This window comes from Myotis brandtii, unplaced genomic scaffold (assembly GCF_000412655.1).
Source record: "Myotis brandtii unplaced genomic scaffold, ASM41265v1 scaffold23, whole genome shotgun sequence".
Classification (NCBI taxonomy): Eukaryota; Metazoa; Chordata; class Mammalia; order Chiroptera; family Vespertilionidae; genus Myotis; species Myotis brandtii.
In genome coordinates this window covers 2,252,654-2,272,876 of record NW_005358649.1, presented here as the reverse complement: position 1 = coordinate 2,272,876, position 20,223 = coordinate 2,252,654, and the positions used below count along the sequence as shown (strand labels likewise).

The 20,223-nt window shown below is 44.0% G+C and overlaps 1 protein-coding gene across 8 annotated transcripts in view; it reads right to left on the bottom strand.

Moving 5' to 3' along the window:
* Positions 1-20,223, bottom strand: part of SULF1 (sulfatase 1) — a 160,083-nt gene that overhangs the window by 32,453 nt on the left and 107,407 nt on the right. For all 8 annotated transcript variants that reach the window (XM_014539818.1, XM_005866349.2, XM_014539811.1 and 5 more), the window contains 5 exons: positions 8,952-9,102; positions 7,679-7,854; positions 5,932-6,060; positions 5,604-5,660; positions 4,723-4,852 (listed from right to left, as the gene is read on the bottom strand). In XM_014539818.1, the coding sequence (XP_014395304.1) occupies positions 4,723-4,852; positions 5,604-5,660; positions 5,932-6,060; positions 7,679-7,854; positions 8,952-9,102 (643 nt within the window). The remainder of the gene's footprint in view (positions 1-4,722; positions 4,853-5,603; positions 5,661-5,931; positions 6,061-7,678; positions 7,855-8,951; positions 9,103-20,223) is intronic.

The window sequence follows — 20,223 nt, the reverse complement described above, 5'->3', positions numbered from 1 at the left end:
TGCTTGTGTCCCATACTAAGAAAGTGGTGAAGCTAAGATGCAATTCTAAGGCACCTTGACCAGGACACCAACCACAAAGGAGAAAGGTTAGGGAGAGAGTGTGAGGTGTCAGGTGGGCCTCAGTCAAGGGGCTGGCATTTGGAAGGCAGAGGCGACCACTTACACGCAGATGAGAAAGTTACAGTTAAGCGACAGGGAGGGGGGAAAACCTGACCAATTGGGCTATGCTAGGGAGTCCTGGGAGATAAGATACTGCAGCAGAAATCAAACAGGGTGGGGCTGCAGGATAGAGTTTAGTGTCTGTCCTTACATTTGTCTCTGACTTGTTGGGGACATCACTAAATATGGTTTGATGTTTAACCCTGCAGTTTGTATTCTGAAAAATGCACAGAAGCCAAAACATAGATTCTAAGCAGATGCACGGCTGTTTGGTGCAGGGTGAGGAGGGGAGGAGGCAGGGGTTAGAGGCTGAGCTGTCCACATGGGACTTGTCTGAACTCTGGGTGCAGACGAGAGTTCAGCCAGAGAATAGCACTGGGGCTCAGTCCTTCCGACCGGACCCTCTGGAATCAGGAGAACCCAGGAAATGTCTGGAAGCCTTGCTGTGATTTTAACTGGCACTCAGGGAGTTCCTGGCAACAGGCCGTCAATTTCTGGCAAACGAACAATCTAGCCAGATCTTGCTGGTAAATGTCTCTTTATCTTTGCTCTGCAGCTGATCACAGAAGGTCTGAGGGATGAGCTTTGGATGAGACCAGAAATCCTGGAACTAAACCAGTTTACACTCAACAAGCTAACTTCTTATTTCCTTTGCTTGATGCTGGGATCCTCTTAGAATCTTACCAATCTTTGATTCTATATGGATACAAAGGTATAAAAGCAAACTACATTGCAAAGATGCTGGCACTCGACAACCCCACAAGGGGACATGGCATTTGCTGTATAAAAACAAAACAATTTTTCCTCTTAAGTGACAGAACATGTGTAAGATGTACTCCAGAATTGGATGTGTACGGAATTGCTTTTTATGTAACTCCTATTTAAGAGTCAATATCTATACCTAGAAAAAAAAAGGAAAACTATGCTGACCCCACATGAATGATTCTCAACCTTAGCTGCTCATAGGAATCATGCAGGAGCTTGAAAAACAAAAACAAAACCAGAAACAACCACCCCTGATGCCTGGTCCCACCCCCAGAGGTTCTGATTTAATTTGTCTGGAGCTGGACTTGAATAGCAGCGTTTCCAACGTGTGGTCATGGTTGAGACCACTTTCTCAGATGCTGGGCATGGGTCCTACACCCATGCCTGCAGCCAGGCAAATGCCATTTAGAATTTCCAAGGGGACATCTACTATCTTATGTTTTTGCATGTTGTGGGGAAGAAATGATCAAACATGCAATAAACAGGTATAGGTTCTGACTTTGGGTTTGTAGCTTAAGTCCTCTGGCTCTAAATTTCCTTCTTAAGAAAATGGTATCATCCAACTAGAAGATTTCTACTCTCCTGCCACCTCTGGCATTCTCTTATTCAGGGCCTGTGGTTCTTAACCCAATTGAAAAATACTGTTGATTGTCCTCCCCTCTGAATGTTGTAATCTGATCGGTCTGGGGTGAGGCTGTGCATCAATATTTTCAAAAGCTCCCCAGGTGATTTTGATGTGCAGCCAGAATTGAGTATCCCGGGTGCATGTTCTCTGTTGAACCAAAGTCTTTTCAGACAGATGATATTTGCACGAGAGAGAGAGAGAGAGAGAGAGAGAGAGAGTCCATGTGTGTAGTATCTTTGTACATAGATGTGCTAAGGGTGTAATTCCAGCTGAGAGGGTGCTGGGAATTCACACTCAGCCTCATATTAATTCAGGAACACAGAACACACACACACACACACACACACACACACACACACACACACACACACGGCCATGCTATCCTATCTAATTCCTGCTGATTGTTCTGTTCACATAGTGGAGAAGGGATGCCAAATGTCTGGGATTCCAGCCCATTTCCATTCCCTGCTGGCTTCCTAGGAATGAAGACAACAGGTAAGACGGCCTGGCACGATACCACCGCCCGACATTCGCACACTGCTTTACGGTTCACCCAGCCTGTGCATATACGATATCACTTTATCCTTGGAAGATTGAGATTGATTTTCTTCATTTTAGAGATAGAAATCCTGAGACTCAGGAGAAATTAAGCGTCTGGTCCAAGAACGCACCACTCAAAAGTAGTGGATGCCAATATTCTAACCCAAACCTGTGACTTCAATTCATCTCTTAAAAATGTACTTGACTTCATGCATCCACATTGGTCCTCCCACAGAATCCTTAGGAGACCTTGAGGGGTGGGGAAGGGAACGGGCTGATCGTGCTGATTTTTCCTCTGTACCCTATGGAGGGTCAATGTCAAGAGGACAGATTCCAAGCTAGTTAGTTCTAGCCAACTGTCGCCTCGATCCTGAACAACATAATCTCATTATTCGGAACCTTTTTCTTCCTTTTTTAAAAGTCAGTGATATTGTAACTAAAAAGATAATCTTCAAAGTAGCCAGATAGAGCAAAAAAAGGCAAAATACCATGATTCCGTAGAACACAACTAAGCTATGTCAGGTTTGCCCGACAGGTTCAATAGTCGCCTTGAGGAGGCTCAACTTTTTTGAAGTTCTCAGACTCTTAAAGAAATCACCTTCAGGGGCAAAGTCGAATTCCTTAGTCCATGACTTCGGGCTCTTTAAAAGAGATCACTGCTGAAGTCCTCATACATTCATGTGATAGAATCAAAATTCAGACTGCTTAACACAGAAATACAGCAGCAGAGGGAAATCCAGGGAGCCAGATAGTGAAGCATCTCATAGGGGCAAGACAAGTCAAGAAAATGTGGAAGAGCAAAGTGAAGTTGAGCACATGTGTGAAGAGTCTGGGCCAAAGTAACATAATAAATTTTATGCTCCATTTGCCCTTTAGAACATATATTCACATTTCAGCACAAACTCTATAGAGAGGTTTACAAAATTATGTACTGAAAGGTAGGCAGTGCAAAATGGTAATAACGCCGGTCGCTCAGAGGCTTAAAATAGTCACAAGATCACCCATTTGCATGAGAGATATTTCACACCAAACATTTCCAGCTACGGAACAGAAGTAAATTAGCCTATGGAGGCTGGCGCATGGAAATCACGCTAGAGCTACAAAACAATTCTGAGGTTTTAGTCACAATAATACTTAGAGCTTCCATAAGAAGGATTAGAAGAGTTCAAATTAAAATAGAATGAATAGGCCTAAGCTTCTCCACTAAACACTTGAAAATTAAGACTTACTAGAATACCGGGAAGGCCTGGTGTTACCCCTTCCTTCAACAGCGCTCCACCTCGCCCTGCTCTGTTTCAAAGGGATCCCTGTGTACAAAAGGCCTGAGGAAATGCAGAGAGGGGGAGGATCAAGTTTATTGTGAATGTCTCTTCAAGAAGCTGGATGCCATCTAAAAAGAGTGCAACAAACCAGGCCAATTTAATAATAACTAGGATCTTCATTTCATGCGTCTGATACCTTGAACTGGTATTGGCTAATTGTGGGGATAGCTAGAAGTCAGGTTAAGTTTTTTAATAAGGGGCTTAGAAGATTTGAACTTCTCTTCGCCTACTGGATGTAACTTACCCTGGAAGGCAGCAAGTGGCCTGAGGTTTTGAATCAGACAACTCATCCGGATTCCACCTCTGCCACTCAGAAGCTGCCCATTGGTAAAATGGCGATGACTATGCCTGCCTCACTCTGCAGATGTGAGGATTAAAGTGAGCTAATGCATAGAAAACCCCGTGGACAGTGCCTCACATAAGAAAATGCTCAATAAATGTTATTTTTCTCTTTCCTCTGATTTTGGTCTAAGATGCAATGACTTTGGTCTAAGTAGGCAGAAATTCAGTTCCTCTCATTTCGACATAGCATTTCTCTGAGCTAGTAGAGATTTCAATGACAAGTGCTTAAAATAGTTTGTGTTTATATGTTTTCACTTTCCTTAAAAACAGGTCTGTGTTAATTCATCACCCTGCATTTCTTTAGTTCTTATTGGTAACAGATGGTGTTATAGGTAGCCCTGAAGTCTATACTAATATTTTTATTAATGAAGATTCATTCTAATGAAATACTTGAGGTTGGAAATTTTGTGAGCAGAGGTAGAAACAATAAACAAACAGAATATGGTTTCCCTTGTCACTCCCCAACCTTGGTCATAGAGTTTCACCTCCTCTCTGAGTTAGATGATGTCTGACTTTAGTCCAGGGTAGGAAGACTCCATCATGTCTCCTGGGGCTCAGCATCTGCCCATGAACTTGACTAAGTGGCTTTTCAACCCTCTCTTGATGACCAGTTAAGAAGAGTCCCAGGGAGGGTGCCTTATCCTCAGATGGAATGAGTCTCTGATCTTTCTAACGAGGCTACCATCTCGTGTATCTGGTAACCTGAATGGGTTTTGGCTAAGTGGGTGGATATCTAGAACTCTCTCTGAGAGCACCATCTCCTGTAACTGAAGGAAGCCCAAGCAGTGATGAGGAAGCCCAGCTTGGATGAGGTAGACAATTCTCAGTCAGGGGAGAGGTGTAACTGTGAGCAATCCATGACTGTTATGAAAAATTGATTTATATGTAAATGCACATTATATGTTAAAAATACTTTAAATCAGAAATAGAGAAGCATATGCCTGGTGATGAAGAAAGCTGTGTACTCACCTGTCCCGGTTGTTCACAAGCTGTCTGGTACCTGGCCTGCTGGCACAGTTCTTTGACCCTCTCGTATTTGGGCAAGTGATTTGACTGTTGGATATTCTTGTTGGATTCTTCTTTCTTACGTAGAAATTTCCTTTGACAGAAATGGAAAAGCTTCTAAGTAAGAAGTGATTTGAGTTACCTTACCTACCACCTGCCTGTTCTCTTTTTCTTCCCTGTCCCATGACTCCACATTCCTCAAACAGCAAGAAATAGATGTTAAGGCTCTGACCGCAGGTGTTCAACATTTGATGGGTCCCTCGTGATGAGCTGGGTACTATGAAGATGAGAGGTCAGGTATTGATTTCTCCTCAAAGCTTTGGACCTATATTTTAGCTTCACAGACTCAAAATTCTTTTTGTTGAAAAGCAATTATAGAAATGCTTTCTCTCCATGTGTGTATGGAGAAAAACAAAGACACTGAGCATTATAAATCTAAAGGGGAAATCCAGAAGCAACTATGGAAATAATCACAATATCCAATGTTTATGTATTTAAAACTAAGAATGGCACATCAGGAAAAGAAGTAGAAAGGTGCCAGATAGAACTTGGGAAGGAAGGTTAAGAAAGTCCATTGACTGGTCCAATTAGGAACTAAGGCTGAGAAAACAACAGTAAAATCCACAGCCATGTAACGGCTAATGAGAATTTATTCTTTACAATTCTGATGCGACAATCATTATTCTGCTGGCCAGCGAAGAATGACTAGCAGACCATTCAATTTTGTTACTAGACTTATGAAATCTGTACGCTTAAACCCAAAATAAGGGGGGGGGGGAGTACCCAGCAGGGAGCGCTTCCCACTAGGACTGGTTCCCAGAAGCACCCGAGCAACCAATAATTACCCTCTTTCCACGAGGAATGTATCACGCCAAATTTTGGCCTTCTTGTTTGTTCGAAACCTGCAAGCAAAATAATAATATTTACAGTTGGCAGCTGGACGTCTTTCCAAACGGGTCTGTGCTAACAGTTTGTTTAAAGGAACACCTCTCACTTCCCGCAGACCATGACTGCGTCTCCATCACATGCTACATGCAAACAACCGGGAAATTCTCAGCGGGGCGTGATCCACGTGGGGAGAGAAAGCTATTTGCCTTCTACCTCCTTCAGCTGCTGGCTGGCTCTGGGAGCCAGTGTGCTTGGGGCTGGCTGTGGGAAAGAAAATGGACACACCTGTTTCCTGGCTTTTCCAGGTCCAGAAGTTTGAGGACAGACTTGCCGTCCACATCGGGAGGTGGGTCGAGTCCAGCGATGTCCAGGATCGTAGGGGCCAGGTCAATGTTTAGGACGATCTGCGGGACTCTGCAAGGGCACAGGTGGTTACGCCGCAGAGCCAACGGCAGTGGAGGGTGGCACGTGGGGCTGCGTTCTCCACACCGTGACTCATTGGCCTGCAGTGCCTCTCCCCTTCACCTGGCCTCCGAGGGAGGGGAGCTGCATTTGGCCACAGCTGAGTGGTCAGCAGCGACGGCATGGAGAAAGATTGACTGTCTCAGGGGTCACTGGGGAGATGCCCAGATCCCTGAGCTCTGGCCACGCTGGCACACAAATCGAGGCCTGATAATGGTTTTTGTAAGGGCGTCTACTTTCTTTTAAAACCCGATAGCCTGGTCCAGCCGGCGTGGCTCAGAGGTGGAGGGTAGACCTATGAACCAGAAGGTCACAGTTCCATTCCCGGTCAGGGCAGGTGTCTGGGTTGTGGGCTCGATCCCCAGCAGGAAGCAGCCAATCAATGATTCTGTCTCATCACTGATGTTTCTATCTCTCTCTCCCTCTCCCTTCCTCTCTGAAACCAATTAAAAATATAAATATATATATTTAAAACCCGACAGCCTGTAACTTCTCTGTTAAACCAGGGCCTTAAATTGATTTCTATATTGCAGAGAATGCAATATACAGATCATGTATTATTGAAATCTACACTTGAAAGGTGTATAATCTTAATTAACCAATGTCACCCCAATAAAGTAATAAAAAATAAATAAATAAAATCGAATTCTAAGGAAAGACAGGTTTTTACAGATGAATCCAATCCACATCACCTAGACTTTCAAACATAAAGCCTTCTAATTCTAGATTCCACAATTTCTAATGGTCTGAAGAGAATAATAATGTTTTCCCTAGAAACCCCTCTTTCTGCCATCGCCTTCTCCCGGGAGAGTCAGATATCTGGGTCTGGGCTCCAGTGCCACTGCTTCCGGGACCCGGGACTCTGAGAGGGAGGCACTGTTGCTGTGTGAGTTTCTTCGTTAAATTGGGGGTCTAGGCTCGATGCTCTGTAAGGACCCTTGCAGCTTTTGAATTCTACTTGCATTCTTTTCTTCCACTTCCCATAATTGTTTCATGCACACCTTCTCATTTTATAGAAAACATTCTGTTATGGTTGGCAGGGCACATGAACCCCTATTATGGTGAGAAAAGAGAGATGCAGTGGCTTGTCTAAGGTGACAGGAATGGAACACCAGTCCTTTAGGCTTCTTTTTTTTTTTTTTTAAATCATGCTTTAAAATATTTAATTTTAAAATGTTCTTTAGTATTAATTTAAGAAAACAAACAAAAAACTAAGAAAATGGATGGCATGCGTTAAAATAGTGTATCTCTGATTCAAACAAAGTAAGGATGATGTTTCTCATGATCGTATCATATATCTGTATACACAGGCCCACGTGACATGGATTCTGGTCAATTTCAGAGAATTAATCATCGGCCCAGTTATTTTTCCTCTTTAAATTGTATACTTTCGTTAAATGAACATGTGGCGAGGCAAGGGAGGTGTAGGATTTCGTCTTCTAAATTACCAACCTACATGCAATCTTTTTTGTTTGGATGAAAGGAAACCAGACACTGAGATTAGTAATCGAATTATCTCAGAGGTATATGAGCTACGACAGCTGAACGTCGCACGCAGAGGAATACGTACATTGATCCGGGTTCTACACTTGGCCCACGAATAAAGAAAGGCACTCGGATATCAAAGTCATATGGCATGGACTTCCCCTTGACCAGTCCGAACTGCCCAATGTGGTACCCGTGGTCGGCCGTGTAGATGATGTACGTGTTCTCCAGCTCCCCGGTTTCCACCAGCATGTTATACAGCTGCAACACAGCCCAGCGACAAGTCAGAAGCAGTTGTGATGGCCTATGGCAGCAACAGCATGGCAATGATTCCCCCCAGTCTTTTCCCCATTATTTTTAAAAGGCTAAGTGTTGCTTTAGTACAGCGGTTCTCAACATGTGGGTCGCGACCCCTTTGGCAGTCGAACAACCTTTTCACAGGGGTTGCCTAAGACCATCTTGCATATCAGGTATTTATATTACGATTCATAACAGTAGCAACATTACAGTTATGAAGTAGCAACGAAAATAATTTTATGGTTGGGTCACAAAATGAGGAACTGTATTTAAAGGGTCAGAAGGTTGAGAACCACTGCTTTAGTAGGCCCGACAAAGGCAAATGTTAACTACATGTTCTTGCTGCTTATAATCTTGGAGGAAAAAAGTCCAATAATACAGTTGAAAAGTAATATTTTTTAATCTGGCTCATGCTCCGTAAATGTTTTTGTTCACCTATTTGCAAGGAAAAAAACACACAAAGCAACCTCCACCACCAAACTTATAGGTTTTACTTTGAAAAATTCATTGTTAAAGCAAATGTTAATATCATCACTCTTACAACTATTCATCAAGGGTTAAAAACAGGCTGTTTCTGAGCCTGACCCAGCTAGATTTAGCCTGTAGGCAGGTCTTGCTTGGCTTACGTTGTTTTAAAATCAATGAAATTTAAAATAAAATTTTTGTATTTCTGGATCCACACTCTACATGCCAAAATTAGTTGGAGCTGAGTAGTTGCTCCTTGCTTTTTAGATGGAGCTCAATTTCAAGTTGATCACAATCCTCACCACTCCCTATTGTCTTCCGCTGGACCTGCTTTAGTTATTTTCATTATTCCCTTAATTCCTGAAGGTATTTGTGGGTGTAGCCCTGAATTTATAATGATTTGCTTTTTATGTCCTCTTTGCTATTGGCTCCATAAGAAGCAAGCCTAGAGAGGTAATAGAAGGGAGGGCTGACAAGTTTTCTCTTTCACTTCTCCTGAAAAAAAAAACACCACACAAACAAAAATAACAAAACAGGTCGGACAAGAATGGGAAGTTGGACAAAAACCTGTAAGTCAGGCAAGTTCATATGCTTACCCTTTCCACAGAGTCATCCACTGACATCAAAGTCTGAAGCCTTTTGCGATGTAGAACGTTTGTAAATTCCATGTGGATGGGCAGCATGGGTCCCGTGTACTGCATAATCCAGTGTTTATCCATATTTGGTGCATAGTTATAACTAGGAGTTCTGAAAATATCCAGAAAGGAGTCTTAGTATATATTTTTTAGCCTCTTAGAGAAATATCTCAAGTTAAAGATTGTGAAATTATCATTTAGGAAAGATAATTGAGACTCTGCTACATTATTTTTCTCTCCCATGTGTCTTTGTGAATTTAGGAAGATCTGAAGAATTCACCACCCCCAAATAGCACACATCCTCTGAAAGTATATGGATTCAACTTTATAAAAGCAAGACTGGCAGCTAAAAATCTAATTAGTGCAAGTTCATTTGGGTTCACTGTAGAAACACATCTAGATGATTATGGTAACATTACAAATCTACAGATAAAACTCGGTAATGTAGAAGGGAATGTAATGTTCCCATGGTGATGTTAACTCGTAAAATTTTATTGCTAATTAGGCTATTAAATATGGTCACAAATATGTGGGATGATGAATCATAATTTCAACACATTTTTTCCTCTTGAATTTACTAGGGTGTTTTATAGATTATTAATTATATGGGGTGGGCAAAAGTGGGCTTACAGTTGTTTGTCTGGAAATAATATAATAATGAATAAATAATAATAAGCTGTTTCACATACACACAATTGTTAACCTACTTTTACCCACCCTTGTATGTCTAGCCTCTACGAGTTTTTCTCATTCCTAACCTTGTATATATAGCTACCCTTAACATAATTGGATTTACTGGAATTATAACCAAGCCTATTTTGCAATATACATGCTTACCAATAAATACCAATAAAACTGTTCATTTTATAGACAAATCAATAGCGATGCAAGGCATAATTTTTGTTAACTACAGGGCAGGTCAGTGCAAGCCTATATTTAATCTATTGCAGAGATTCCCAGTGGTACCCCATACTAGTACTTTCCACTGAAAACCCACAAAATAAGTCACCTTCTCTTTGAAGTTTACCCAACTCCTTCAACCAGGAGACGCTCACCGCACCTTCCCAAAGAACATATCTATGCTACAGCAATCCTCACACTATTATTTGTGTGTATTTGACCTCTCCATCACATTCTAATGTACTTGAACCTTCTCCTTAGATTTTATTAAGCATGTAGAAGCAGTTTAATATTAAAACTTGGTATGCATCCAGTATTGTGCTGTTTTATGTACATTAGCTCCTTAATTAGGTTTATCATTCCCATTTTACAGCTGAGAAAAACTAAGGCTTAACAAAGTGAAATAATTTCTTCAGATTAACCAAGTTAGCAGCTGAAGAACCAGGATTCAATTCCAAAGCCCACTTCCTCTAACAAAATGAAAGAAAAGTGAAGTGAGGGCCACTTCCTACCTCCAAGGTTGCTTTTCATATGACCCACAACTTTCCAAATAGTAAGTCTCACAGAACAAGCAACAGCCTATGTTGACTGAAAAATTTGGTTACCACCTCTGTCTGTTCTGGGAGTATCCTGTCAGTGAAAGATTGTGGGTCATAATGACTGAAGGTGTCGCCGTGGCATTATTTATACCAGGGGTCCTCAAACTTTTTAAACAGGGGGCCAGTTCACTGTCCCTCAGACCGTTGGAGGGCCAGACTATAGTTTAAAAAAAAAACTATGAACAAATTCCTATGCACACTGCACATATCTTATTTTGAAGTAAAAAAACAAAACGGGAACAAATACAATATTTGTATTTGCATGTGGCCCGCGGGCCGTAGTTTGAGGACCCCTGATTTATACTATACAAGACCAGAGGAACCATCAGTCACTGTGAGTCCATGGTTGTGCCCTGGGCATTTCCATGCACACTGAGCCCTACAAATGCCACCTGTTAGTGTACATTTTCTTCTGCCAGGGGTTTTGCAGAACATCTGTTTTGGCACCACTGGTCTTCTTGGAACAAAATATGAGCCTGATGATCTGCAAGGATACTGGTTAACATCAGAAGTGCAACAACTTCAAAGCCAGTACAACACGGAGCACAGAAGACATTGTACAGCTTATGCTCATCTCCCTCTGTTTTAAATATATATATATTGATTTCAGAGAGGAAGGGAGAGAGAGATAGAAACACCAATGATGAGAGAGAATCATGGATCGGCTGCCTCCTGCACACCCCCCACTGGGGATCAAGCCTGCAACCCGGGCATGTGCCCTTGAAAGGAATCCAACCTGGGACCCTTCAGTATGCAGACCAATGCTCTACCCATTGAGCCAAACCAGCTAGGGCTCATCTCCCTTTTAAAGAGACACATTTGTAGAGTGCGAGAAGCTGGTGTGGCTCAATCTGCTCACCTGTAAATGGGGATAATAGCACCTCTCTTAAAAAGCTTTTTTGAGGAACAACTTGATCTGTCTGTGAGCCTGTATCTACAAATCTACACCCCATCTACCTACCTATTTCTCTACCTATCTCTATCACTTAAAGTGCCTAGAACAGAAAGCACATGCGTTTCCTACATGAGCCAATAAACAAATACATTTTATATAAGTAAGTGGGTGCAAAAAAATCCCATAGTATGAAAAAAAACAAACAAGCAAAAAAATAAATAAACAAACAAACAAACAAAAAACACACAAGCGCTTCAGGTGTCACCTGCTATTCTTTTTAAGAGAAACTTTCAACATAAACTTTCTTCTCCTTTACCAAGTAAATGACTCATGATCCAAATGGTCCGTTTTTTGGCCTGAAAGTATACCTAATATCTGAAAGGGAACCACTGGCCCAATCGGACCGGTATCTCAGGAGCCTGCGCGGTAGGAAAGGACACCAGCTTGAAGTTTCTTGTTCTTCACGCAGCATGCCGATTACAAACAGGATTAGATTAAGTGGCTGAGGAGGAGAGAGGGGGCTTCTAAATCCCATTGGAAAGGGATTTTCGCCTGTGGGGGTAGGTTGAGGTCAGCAAGCTGGCTGTGAAAGGCCCCTAACCATTTACTGATACGTACCCTGAGAAAGAACACGGCTCTAAGAGATTACACGGGGTTTCCCCATAAAACCGAAACATCCTCCTCTGCCTGCCTTTGATGTTGGTCCGCTTTAATTTTAAAATAAATCTACTTGACTCTTTAAAAACCGCAAAACCTCAACACAAATAAAAATTACAATAGGGAACTGCAACGCGGGCTCACAGCGGGCAAATTATATCTTCCCCCGGTTACCTTGATGTGCTTGGCAAGGCTCCACCTCACTTGGAGGAGCAGCAAATTACAAGCCTCAAATTGGACTCCCGGATTTACAGAATGACATATGTTAAACCTGGCTTATATTAAAAGGGAGAGTTCAGGTCAGTTGTCAAAGCTGTACTCCCTGCCTTTTTTTTTTTTTTGCTTAATTTCTGGATGTGGGAGATGACCCCCAGCTCTGGGGCTGAAATCCCAGGTGGGATCTCAGCAGGGGGCAGGGAAGGGTATGCATTTGCCTTTTAAAAGAAGACAGACTGCCACTGCTTCCCGCAACACAGCAGCTGTTCAGGGACCTGCAGGTGGAAGGTCAGGGGTCACTGAAATTGACAATGTTGTTGAAAAGTGATCTTTTGCCAAAGGCCTGTGGTTGCCTCCTGCTGGGGTCTCCCAAATTCCTGGAAGATGCAGCCTTCTGTCCTTCCCTCCCCCACACCTCCGGATAATTAAGGACTGCTTCCCTAGCTAAGAATTGACTTACAATTATTCAAACCCACTGGAGCGGTCAGCTGGAACAAAAGCCAGCGAAAGAAGCAGGGAATTGTTTTAAGGAAAAGTGGAAAACCACTTATTCAATTGTTCCAGAATGCTTTGAAATCAGACCCGAATTCTCATCCCTGCTCAGTTACTTATTAGTGTGTGATCATGGGCAACGTTTTTTCTCTAAGCCTCTGTTTCCTCACCTATATAATGGGTATAACAACTTCAAAGAGTTCTTGTTAGGGTTAAAGGGATTTCAGCGACTGGAAGAACAAATCCTGGGACCACAGCAGAGCCACACTTACAGGTGCCTGGGAAAGAGCTCATTGTCCAGCTCATTTGATGGTTGTGGCAACCCTGAGGGGCAGGCAGGGCATCTTAGTCCCATTTTACAAACCGGGAAGTGAAGTGGACATAAGAACGTGTTGGGGCAGATGCTCCTTCCACGACGTCACAAATGGCCACAGCCCCCAAGAAGCACCTTGAAATCCCAGTCAGCAAAAGGAGAACGGGTACAAACACTTCTTTCTATGGAAAAGTAAGTCCTGAAATCCTCCGCCTTCATCCTGATTTAAAACATGAGCAGCTGCTGCTTCCCATTCAGATACCGCCCACCAGATGCTGAGCATCTACTCTCGTGGCAAATACAGAATAGCGTCTGACCCTGCACGGCACCCTGGATGCGTCAGCGAGAAGGTAGGTAACGCTGGCTGTTTGCTTTAACATTGAGAGGACAAAGAACCAACTTGTCCTTTTTGAGTTTCCGTTGCTTTTCTAGAAAACCCCCACGACATTCGTGTGAGTTATAGCCCCATGTGCCTGGGTTGGAGAGACTTTCTGTTGACTCTTCAGGTACGAGTTTTGCCCAGAACGGTGTGCTCCAGACCTCAGACTCTCCAGAAAACATACCTAGAGCCTCAACAGACTATTCCAGTACCTGACAGTGTTAACTTTCCCAGGTGAATTTGCCTGCATCTTGTTTTTCTCTAGTCACTAGTCACTGGACTTTATTGCTCAGCCCGTTAGAGCACAGGTCCTGTAGCCCCCGCATCGGTAAGTTCAGCCTTCCACATCAGTGCCAATTCTCTTTGGCCTTTGATTCTCTTTCCAGTATTGCTTATCGATGGAACAGGAATAAGAATTCTGAAAATCAATACTGTCCCCTTTCTTTTTGATGGGTGGGTATTTTAGGAGAATAATTCTTATGAGCAAAGAAACAGTTTCAAGAAACGCATGTGCTGTAGATTAAATCCACACTTGGGGAAAGTCAAGGAACTCAGCAGTTCATTCTGACCACTGGTGGCCTTTGTTGTCACCAGTGAAAATAAAGATGTTTCTAGTGTGTTACAGTGGGACACATGTTTTCTCCATTTGTTTAGTCTCAACCAACAACAAAATCCCCCAGTGGTCTAAGCCTTAAAGGGTATTGGTAGCGGAACCATCATTCCCTGAGAAATAAAATAGGTCTCAGTTCCCAGAATAAGCCAGTTACACAGATTGAAGACACACACTCAAGGCATTAAATTGGAAACTCTATACTTAATCTCCCAAGCCACACGGTCTCAGCTTTCACTAAAATTGAACTTACTTAATTGACTTTGTGGAGATATTCCCCACAAGAGTTCAAATGTCTTTTCTTAGGTAAAATTGAACACATGCAGAATAATAACAAATGATCTTGATTATAGCTACATTACCAAACTAATTTGAAGAGTTTTCTAACAATGTTGCCAACGCCAATTAGAATTGTGCCAATGCACACATAGGAGCCGCTTCTAATATTAATTGTGACTTTGATGGGTACTGAGCAAGCCTGGTGGGAACATCACCTGGGTCCAAGAGAATCAAGTTTTGGCACCAGCTTTGACCCAATCTACCTATGTGACCTGGGCAAAGCCATTTTGGGGTCTTTTTATTAAAAAAAATTTTTTGTCTGTTTTTTTTAAAATCTAAAAATTTATGGATTTATGCTATTTTTAGGTGTCCTTTTTTAATTCATAAAACCAATTATTTAACTATTTTTATACTAGGGGCCTGATGCACAAAATTCGTGCAAGAGTAGGCCTTCCTTCCCCTGGCTGCAGGCACTGGCTTCCCTCTGGCACCAGAGACCCAGAATTCTCTTGCAGCCCCAGCTTTGTCTGGAAGGTCGTCCAGAAGGACATCCGGTCTAATTAGCATATTATGCTTTTATTATTATAGATTATTAAAAAAAAGTTTTAATGTCAGCTAGTTGGAGGGGTTAACACATTTATTTATTTGCTAACCAATGCACACCGGGCACTGGAAGGCATAGATGAGACACCTGGTTCTGTTCTCAGGACAGAGCCGCCTTGCATCCCTCCATATTTACATGGTACTTGGTGTGCATGCTGCCCCCTAGAGTTGTGCACTTGGACTTCAGGGAACGGGATGAGCAGAGAAGATGGAGAGAACAAGGTGGGCAACTAGTTCGGCCCAAATCGGAAATTTTTATAGCGAATTAAAAATTCTCTCACCTTGGAAAGAATTTCCTTTTACGTATTTGTGGAAGAAATAAAGTAAGAACGTGCAACTTCTTTTTAAGGCAAGACATTTTTTTCCAACTTTAGATCACAAAGGTGTTTCAAAACCTTTGGAGGCTTACACAGAGATAGTTTCCCATTTAACACACCGTGTTCAGCCGAAAGCTCCACTTTCGGAACGATTCTCGCACATTAGCGGACACGGTGGTTCTGCGGAGATTGGAGATTTCGCCTGAACCTATGCGTTCACACACACAGTGACACATTCCCAGGTATGGGAAGAAAGAATGTGGAACTGAAACACGCATAAAAATATTTTCAGTTGATAGGCACATCGATGGCAGGAAGGTGATGAGGGAGCTTGGTCAGTGGAGTCTCCCTGCCACAGGTGCCTATCCTGACACCACTGAGGCCAGGGGCAAGAAGTTATGTCAAAGCCAGAGTGAGGTACAGCACTACTCGGAGGATACTGCCCAGGTAACTTACTGAAAAGTACAGCAGGGTCTTAGCCGTAGGGAAGGGCTCTGCGATGGGGATGCTCTGTGTGCTGTTATGACGGCGGCGCCCTCAGATGCCTCGGAGGCCAGGAGCGGCTGGGCTACTGTCTGCTTACACGGTGCCTCTGTCCCGAGTGGCCGGGAACCCGCTCTCATCCTCAGTCGGTGGGCATAACCTCTAGCCTCCTTTTGTAAAGCCAACAAGCCAGGGTTGGCCTGGCTTCGTCCTTTGTCGGGACCGGCAAGCACCGTGCAAACATGATACATTCGCTCGGGGCTGAGTGGGTCACAGAGCCAGGACCCAAAGCCGATGAAAGGCGGCTCAATAACGCCTGACCACCAAGGAAGGCGCCCTGGAGGAAAGCGTCCGCATTACTTGGGCCCCGCCGTGGGGGCGAGTCTGCAGCTTCTTGCTCTGTTGTCCCTGGGCCTGCCAAATCGTTCTGCAGCGCACGTCACTCCTGCCCTCCCTTCGCTCCAATGTGTTGCTAATGTGCTAAGGACACCGGCCATTCAGCAGCTCCGTGCACCCCAAATGGCAGCTTGTCTTCCGTTTGTCTCACTCCCTTTGTCTGCGGACTGAACTGTGAACCGGTGCTGTCACTCACAGTAACAAGAGATGCACACTGACTCTCTCCAGCCCCTTCCCCCAGCGGCAGCCGGCAGACCTTTGCAACAAAGACGCCAGCAACCCAAGGCCCTAAGGCCTGTGGGGACTAGGGACACCAGACCCCACAGTTTAGCAGCAGATAGAAGCTCAGTCACTCAGCCAACCCCACGGATTTCCATTTTCTGCGGCTAAGGCTGTGCTCCAAACTGGCGCTTGCCCGTAGCGCTGGTTTTGCACCTGGAAGAGATAACACAGGCCACCTCGGTGCTTACCCTGTCTGGTTTTCAGAATGGCCAGGTGCGGGAGGCGCATCCCAAAGTGAGTCTTAGCGTGTCAAGAGATTTGTCATGTCACAGTGGGCAAGTATCAACCTGTCCTCTCTCTAGCTGCTTCCCCTCAGCATTAGGTTGAACCAAATGAAATTGCACTTTTCGTAGGTCAAACATAAAACAAGAAAGAGCGGTGTTTAGATGCATGCATACAAGCCCTTTGGTTGTATGCATGCATATAAGCATAACCAATGACCACAGACACTAGGGGGGTGAGGGCATGTGCTGTGGGGTGGGAGTGGCTGGGGAGAGGTCAATGGGGGTGGGGAGGAAACTATGTAACACCTTAATCAATAAAGAATTAAAAAAAAGTAAAAGAAAGAACAGTGTTATATGGTTCATCTTAATAGAAAGAATCAACAAGAATTAACATCAATGAAGTGACTTCTATGCCCCAGGCCCTATCTGGGGACCTTAGCTATGCTGCTTCTCTTGATTTTCATGCATGACACCATGTCAAGGTGCTAATATTATCTCCATTTTGCAGATGAGACAATGGAACTTCTGAGAAGTAAAGAAATTATCCCTGCCCTGGCCCGTGTGGCTCAGCTGGATGAGTGACATCCGTGCACTAAAGGGTTGCCAGTTTGGTTCCTGGTCAGGGAACATGCCTGGGTTTCGGGCTCAATCCCTGGTGGGGGGGCATTGGGAGGCAGCCAATGGATATTACACTCTCACATCAATGTTTCTCTCTCTCCATCACTCTGCCTCCTCTCTCTCAAAAAATCAACTTAAAAAAATTAAAAAGAAAAGAAATTGCCCCCAGACTCAGTGAGGACAGCTGCGATGGGAACCCACTCTTGCGTGCCTTTAAGACCTGAACACTTTTCCCTCTGCCATGTGTAGATTTCACTTTATAAACTCACTAATAAGGCTTACAGGTGGTTCATTTAAACTAAAGAATAACTGACACTATTTCCATGTAAAAATGGCTGAGTCAGATATTATGCCATTACCCTACTAAATAACCCCCAGTGACTATCTGCTTACAGTTATGTTCAAATTCATTCGTCCTCAATATTCTGCTCATTCCCTTTCTAGCTTTATCTCCCCGCCCACCCCCTTCCGCCTTGCTTTCCTTGCATCCCATTCTCTACTTCCTAAGTCACATCTGAGATCACCTCACTTATGTGGTGACCACTTGTTCAAGCCCCATTCTCTCCCTGAAATCATCAACCCACTCTGTAGAATCGGCTGCAGGAATTTTATCCATCCTTTGAGGCCCACGTTGAATGCCTCCTGGTCCACGCATTTTTCCTGGTTCCCCCAAGAGATGTGAACACACGCTCCTCCAAATTTCCATAGTCCCCTCTATGCCTGCCTGAGGTCTTACCACTTCTGGTCCCACTGGTGATGTGGCTAATTGGACAGTTGCCTAGAGCAGGGATCTGGGGCAAACTTATTCTGTAAAGGACCAGATAGTAGGTACTATTTTAGGCATTCCAGGCCACCCAGTACCTGCCACAACTACTCAACTCTGCTGTTGTATTGTGAAAGCAGCCATAGACAGTACCTAAATAAATGGATATGGCTGTGCTTCAATAAAACTTTATTAATACAAACTATTGGCAAGCTGGATTCGGCCCCCGTGTGCCAGTCCCTGTTTGGGCTTATTGGTTCTCCAGTGTCAACAACTGTACCTTCCCCATGTCCATTTGCTGTGCAGCAGAGTATCACAGTGGCCCTCATAAATATTAGTGGAACTAAATAGAGTTCTCAGTTGTTGGAATCAGAGATGCTTTTTTAGCTATCATCCAGCCCTGAGAACTCTGCGACTTCTCCCCCCCATGCGATTATTGTCTGTGCTTGACACTGACCGGCCAGACAGACCTGTTGCCCTGTGGCCGACTTTCCTGTAGGCTCGACCTGGAGTTTCAAAGGCGGGGACCCTAGGGAGCCACAAAACCCTTTGCCAACCCCTTCTCAAATCTGAGGAAACATCGGTAAGATTTATAGGTGTAGAAAGTCACCTTAGGCCGGGAATCTGCTAATGCAACAAACGAAGCCACCACATCTGATGACTTCTGACTCAAAAGGAAAGGGAAAGAGGGTCCTAGCACAGGAAGAACCTCGCAAAGTCCGTTTTCCTTCACTGGACCAGCTGGGTCCTAACTTTATAATGGAGAGGCGCTCACCACTGGTGGGCTTCACTCCTGAATTTGATGCTACAGTTCTATGTAGGGAAAACCTGCAGAGGTTTGCATGTCCATCCACAGGGTCAGTTCCAAAATACAGTGGCTCCCCAGGGGTTGGGGCACCCCTCTTTTTAAAAAATAGATTTTTATTGATTTCAGAGAGGAAGGGAGAGAGGAACATCAATGATGAGAGAATCATTGATTGGCGGCCTCCTACACGCCCCGCCCCCGGGGATTGAGCCTGCAATCTGGGCATGTGCCCTGACCATGAATTGAACTGTGACCTCCTGGTTCATAGGTCAATGCTCAACCACTGAGCCATGCTGGCCAGGTATGGGGCACTCCTCTTTATTTGTTGACAATATTTAGTGCATTAAAACACTTCTGCCCTCCAAGTGTCTGGGCGTGTTCAGTAGTTTATCCACCCTGGCTCCATATATATTGTTAGTTCCTGTCCTCAGTCAGCTCTGACCTCTCTCCTTTCTAAACCACTTGATACATAGAAACAATCTATATCCTACTGACCAGGAGTTGTCAGTCTATTAGCTATAATCAGAGACAAAATAAGCGCATAAGAATGTCCTCCATGTGTGTGTAATGACAGCAACTAGAACAGCGGTTGCCAACCTTTCGGACCTCACGGACCACAGATGTCCATGGACCACCGGTTGGCGACCGCTGAACTAGAGTGCCTTCAGTAGTTACTCCTCTCTTTACACAAGGAAGTACAGTTGGCCCTTGAACAACACTGCACTGGTTCACTTATGCAATAGGTACACAGTTGGTCTTCTGTATCCCTGCGCTTTGCATCATGTATTCAACCAAATGTGGATCGAAAACAGTATTTTCAAATCCGTGGTTGGGAATCCGTGGATATGGAGAGGCAACTGTATGCATTGTTCTACCCCATTTTATATAAGGGACTTGAGCAGATTTTGGTATCCACAGTGGGGGAGGGTGTCCTAGAACCAATCCCCTGCATATAGCAAGAAGACACTGTGATTAGGTTTTGGGGGAGTCAAAACGTATACACGGATTTTCTATGGCACAGTGCTCAGCACCCCTAACCCCCACAGGTCAACTGCACAATCTATGTTTTTTTTTTGTCCAGGATCATGGCTAGAACATCAGTGTGGATAAAAAGGGATGGTATTTAAGCACTAACAGATTAAGAATCAATTTGGGAGCTTTAATGATAAACATATATCGATTCCTGTTCCCAACCTCCTTGAGGGCCAAACTTGCAGCAAACCCTGAGCCAAAGGCTCTGTGGGGAAGACTGCATATTATTACAACAGGTCGGAAGCAAACGTGTCCACAGAGTCAACACCAAAATCATGTTCTCTGCTGCCGAAGCACCCAGACGTTTCCACCCTTGGCTACCGAGCACGCTCGGCATAACACAGCTTTCTGCTCTCTGCACAGCCCCTCC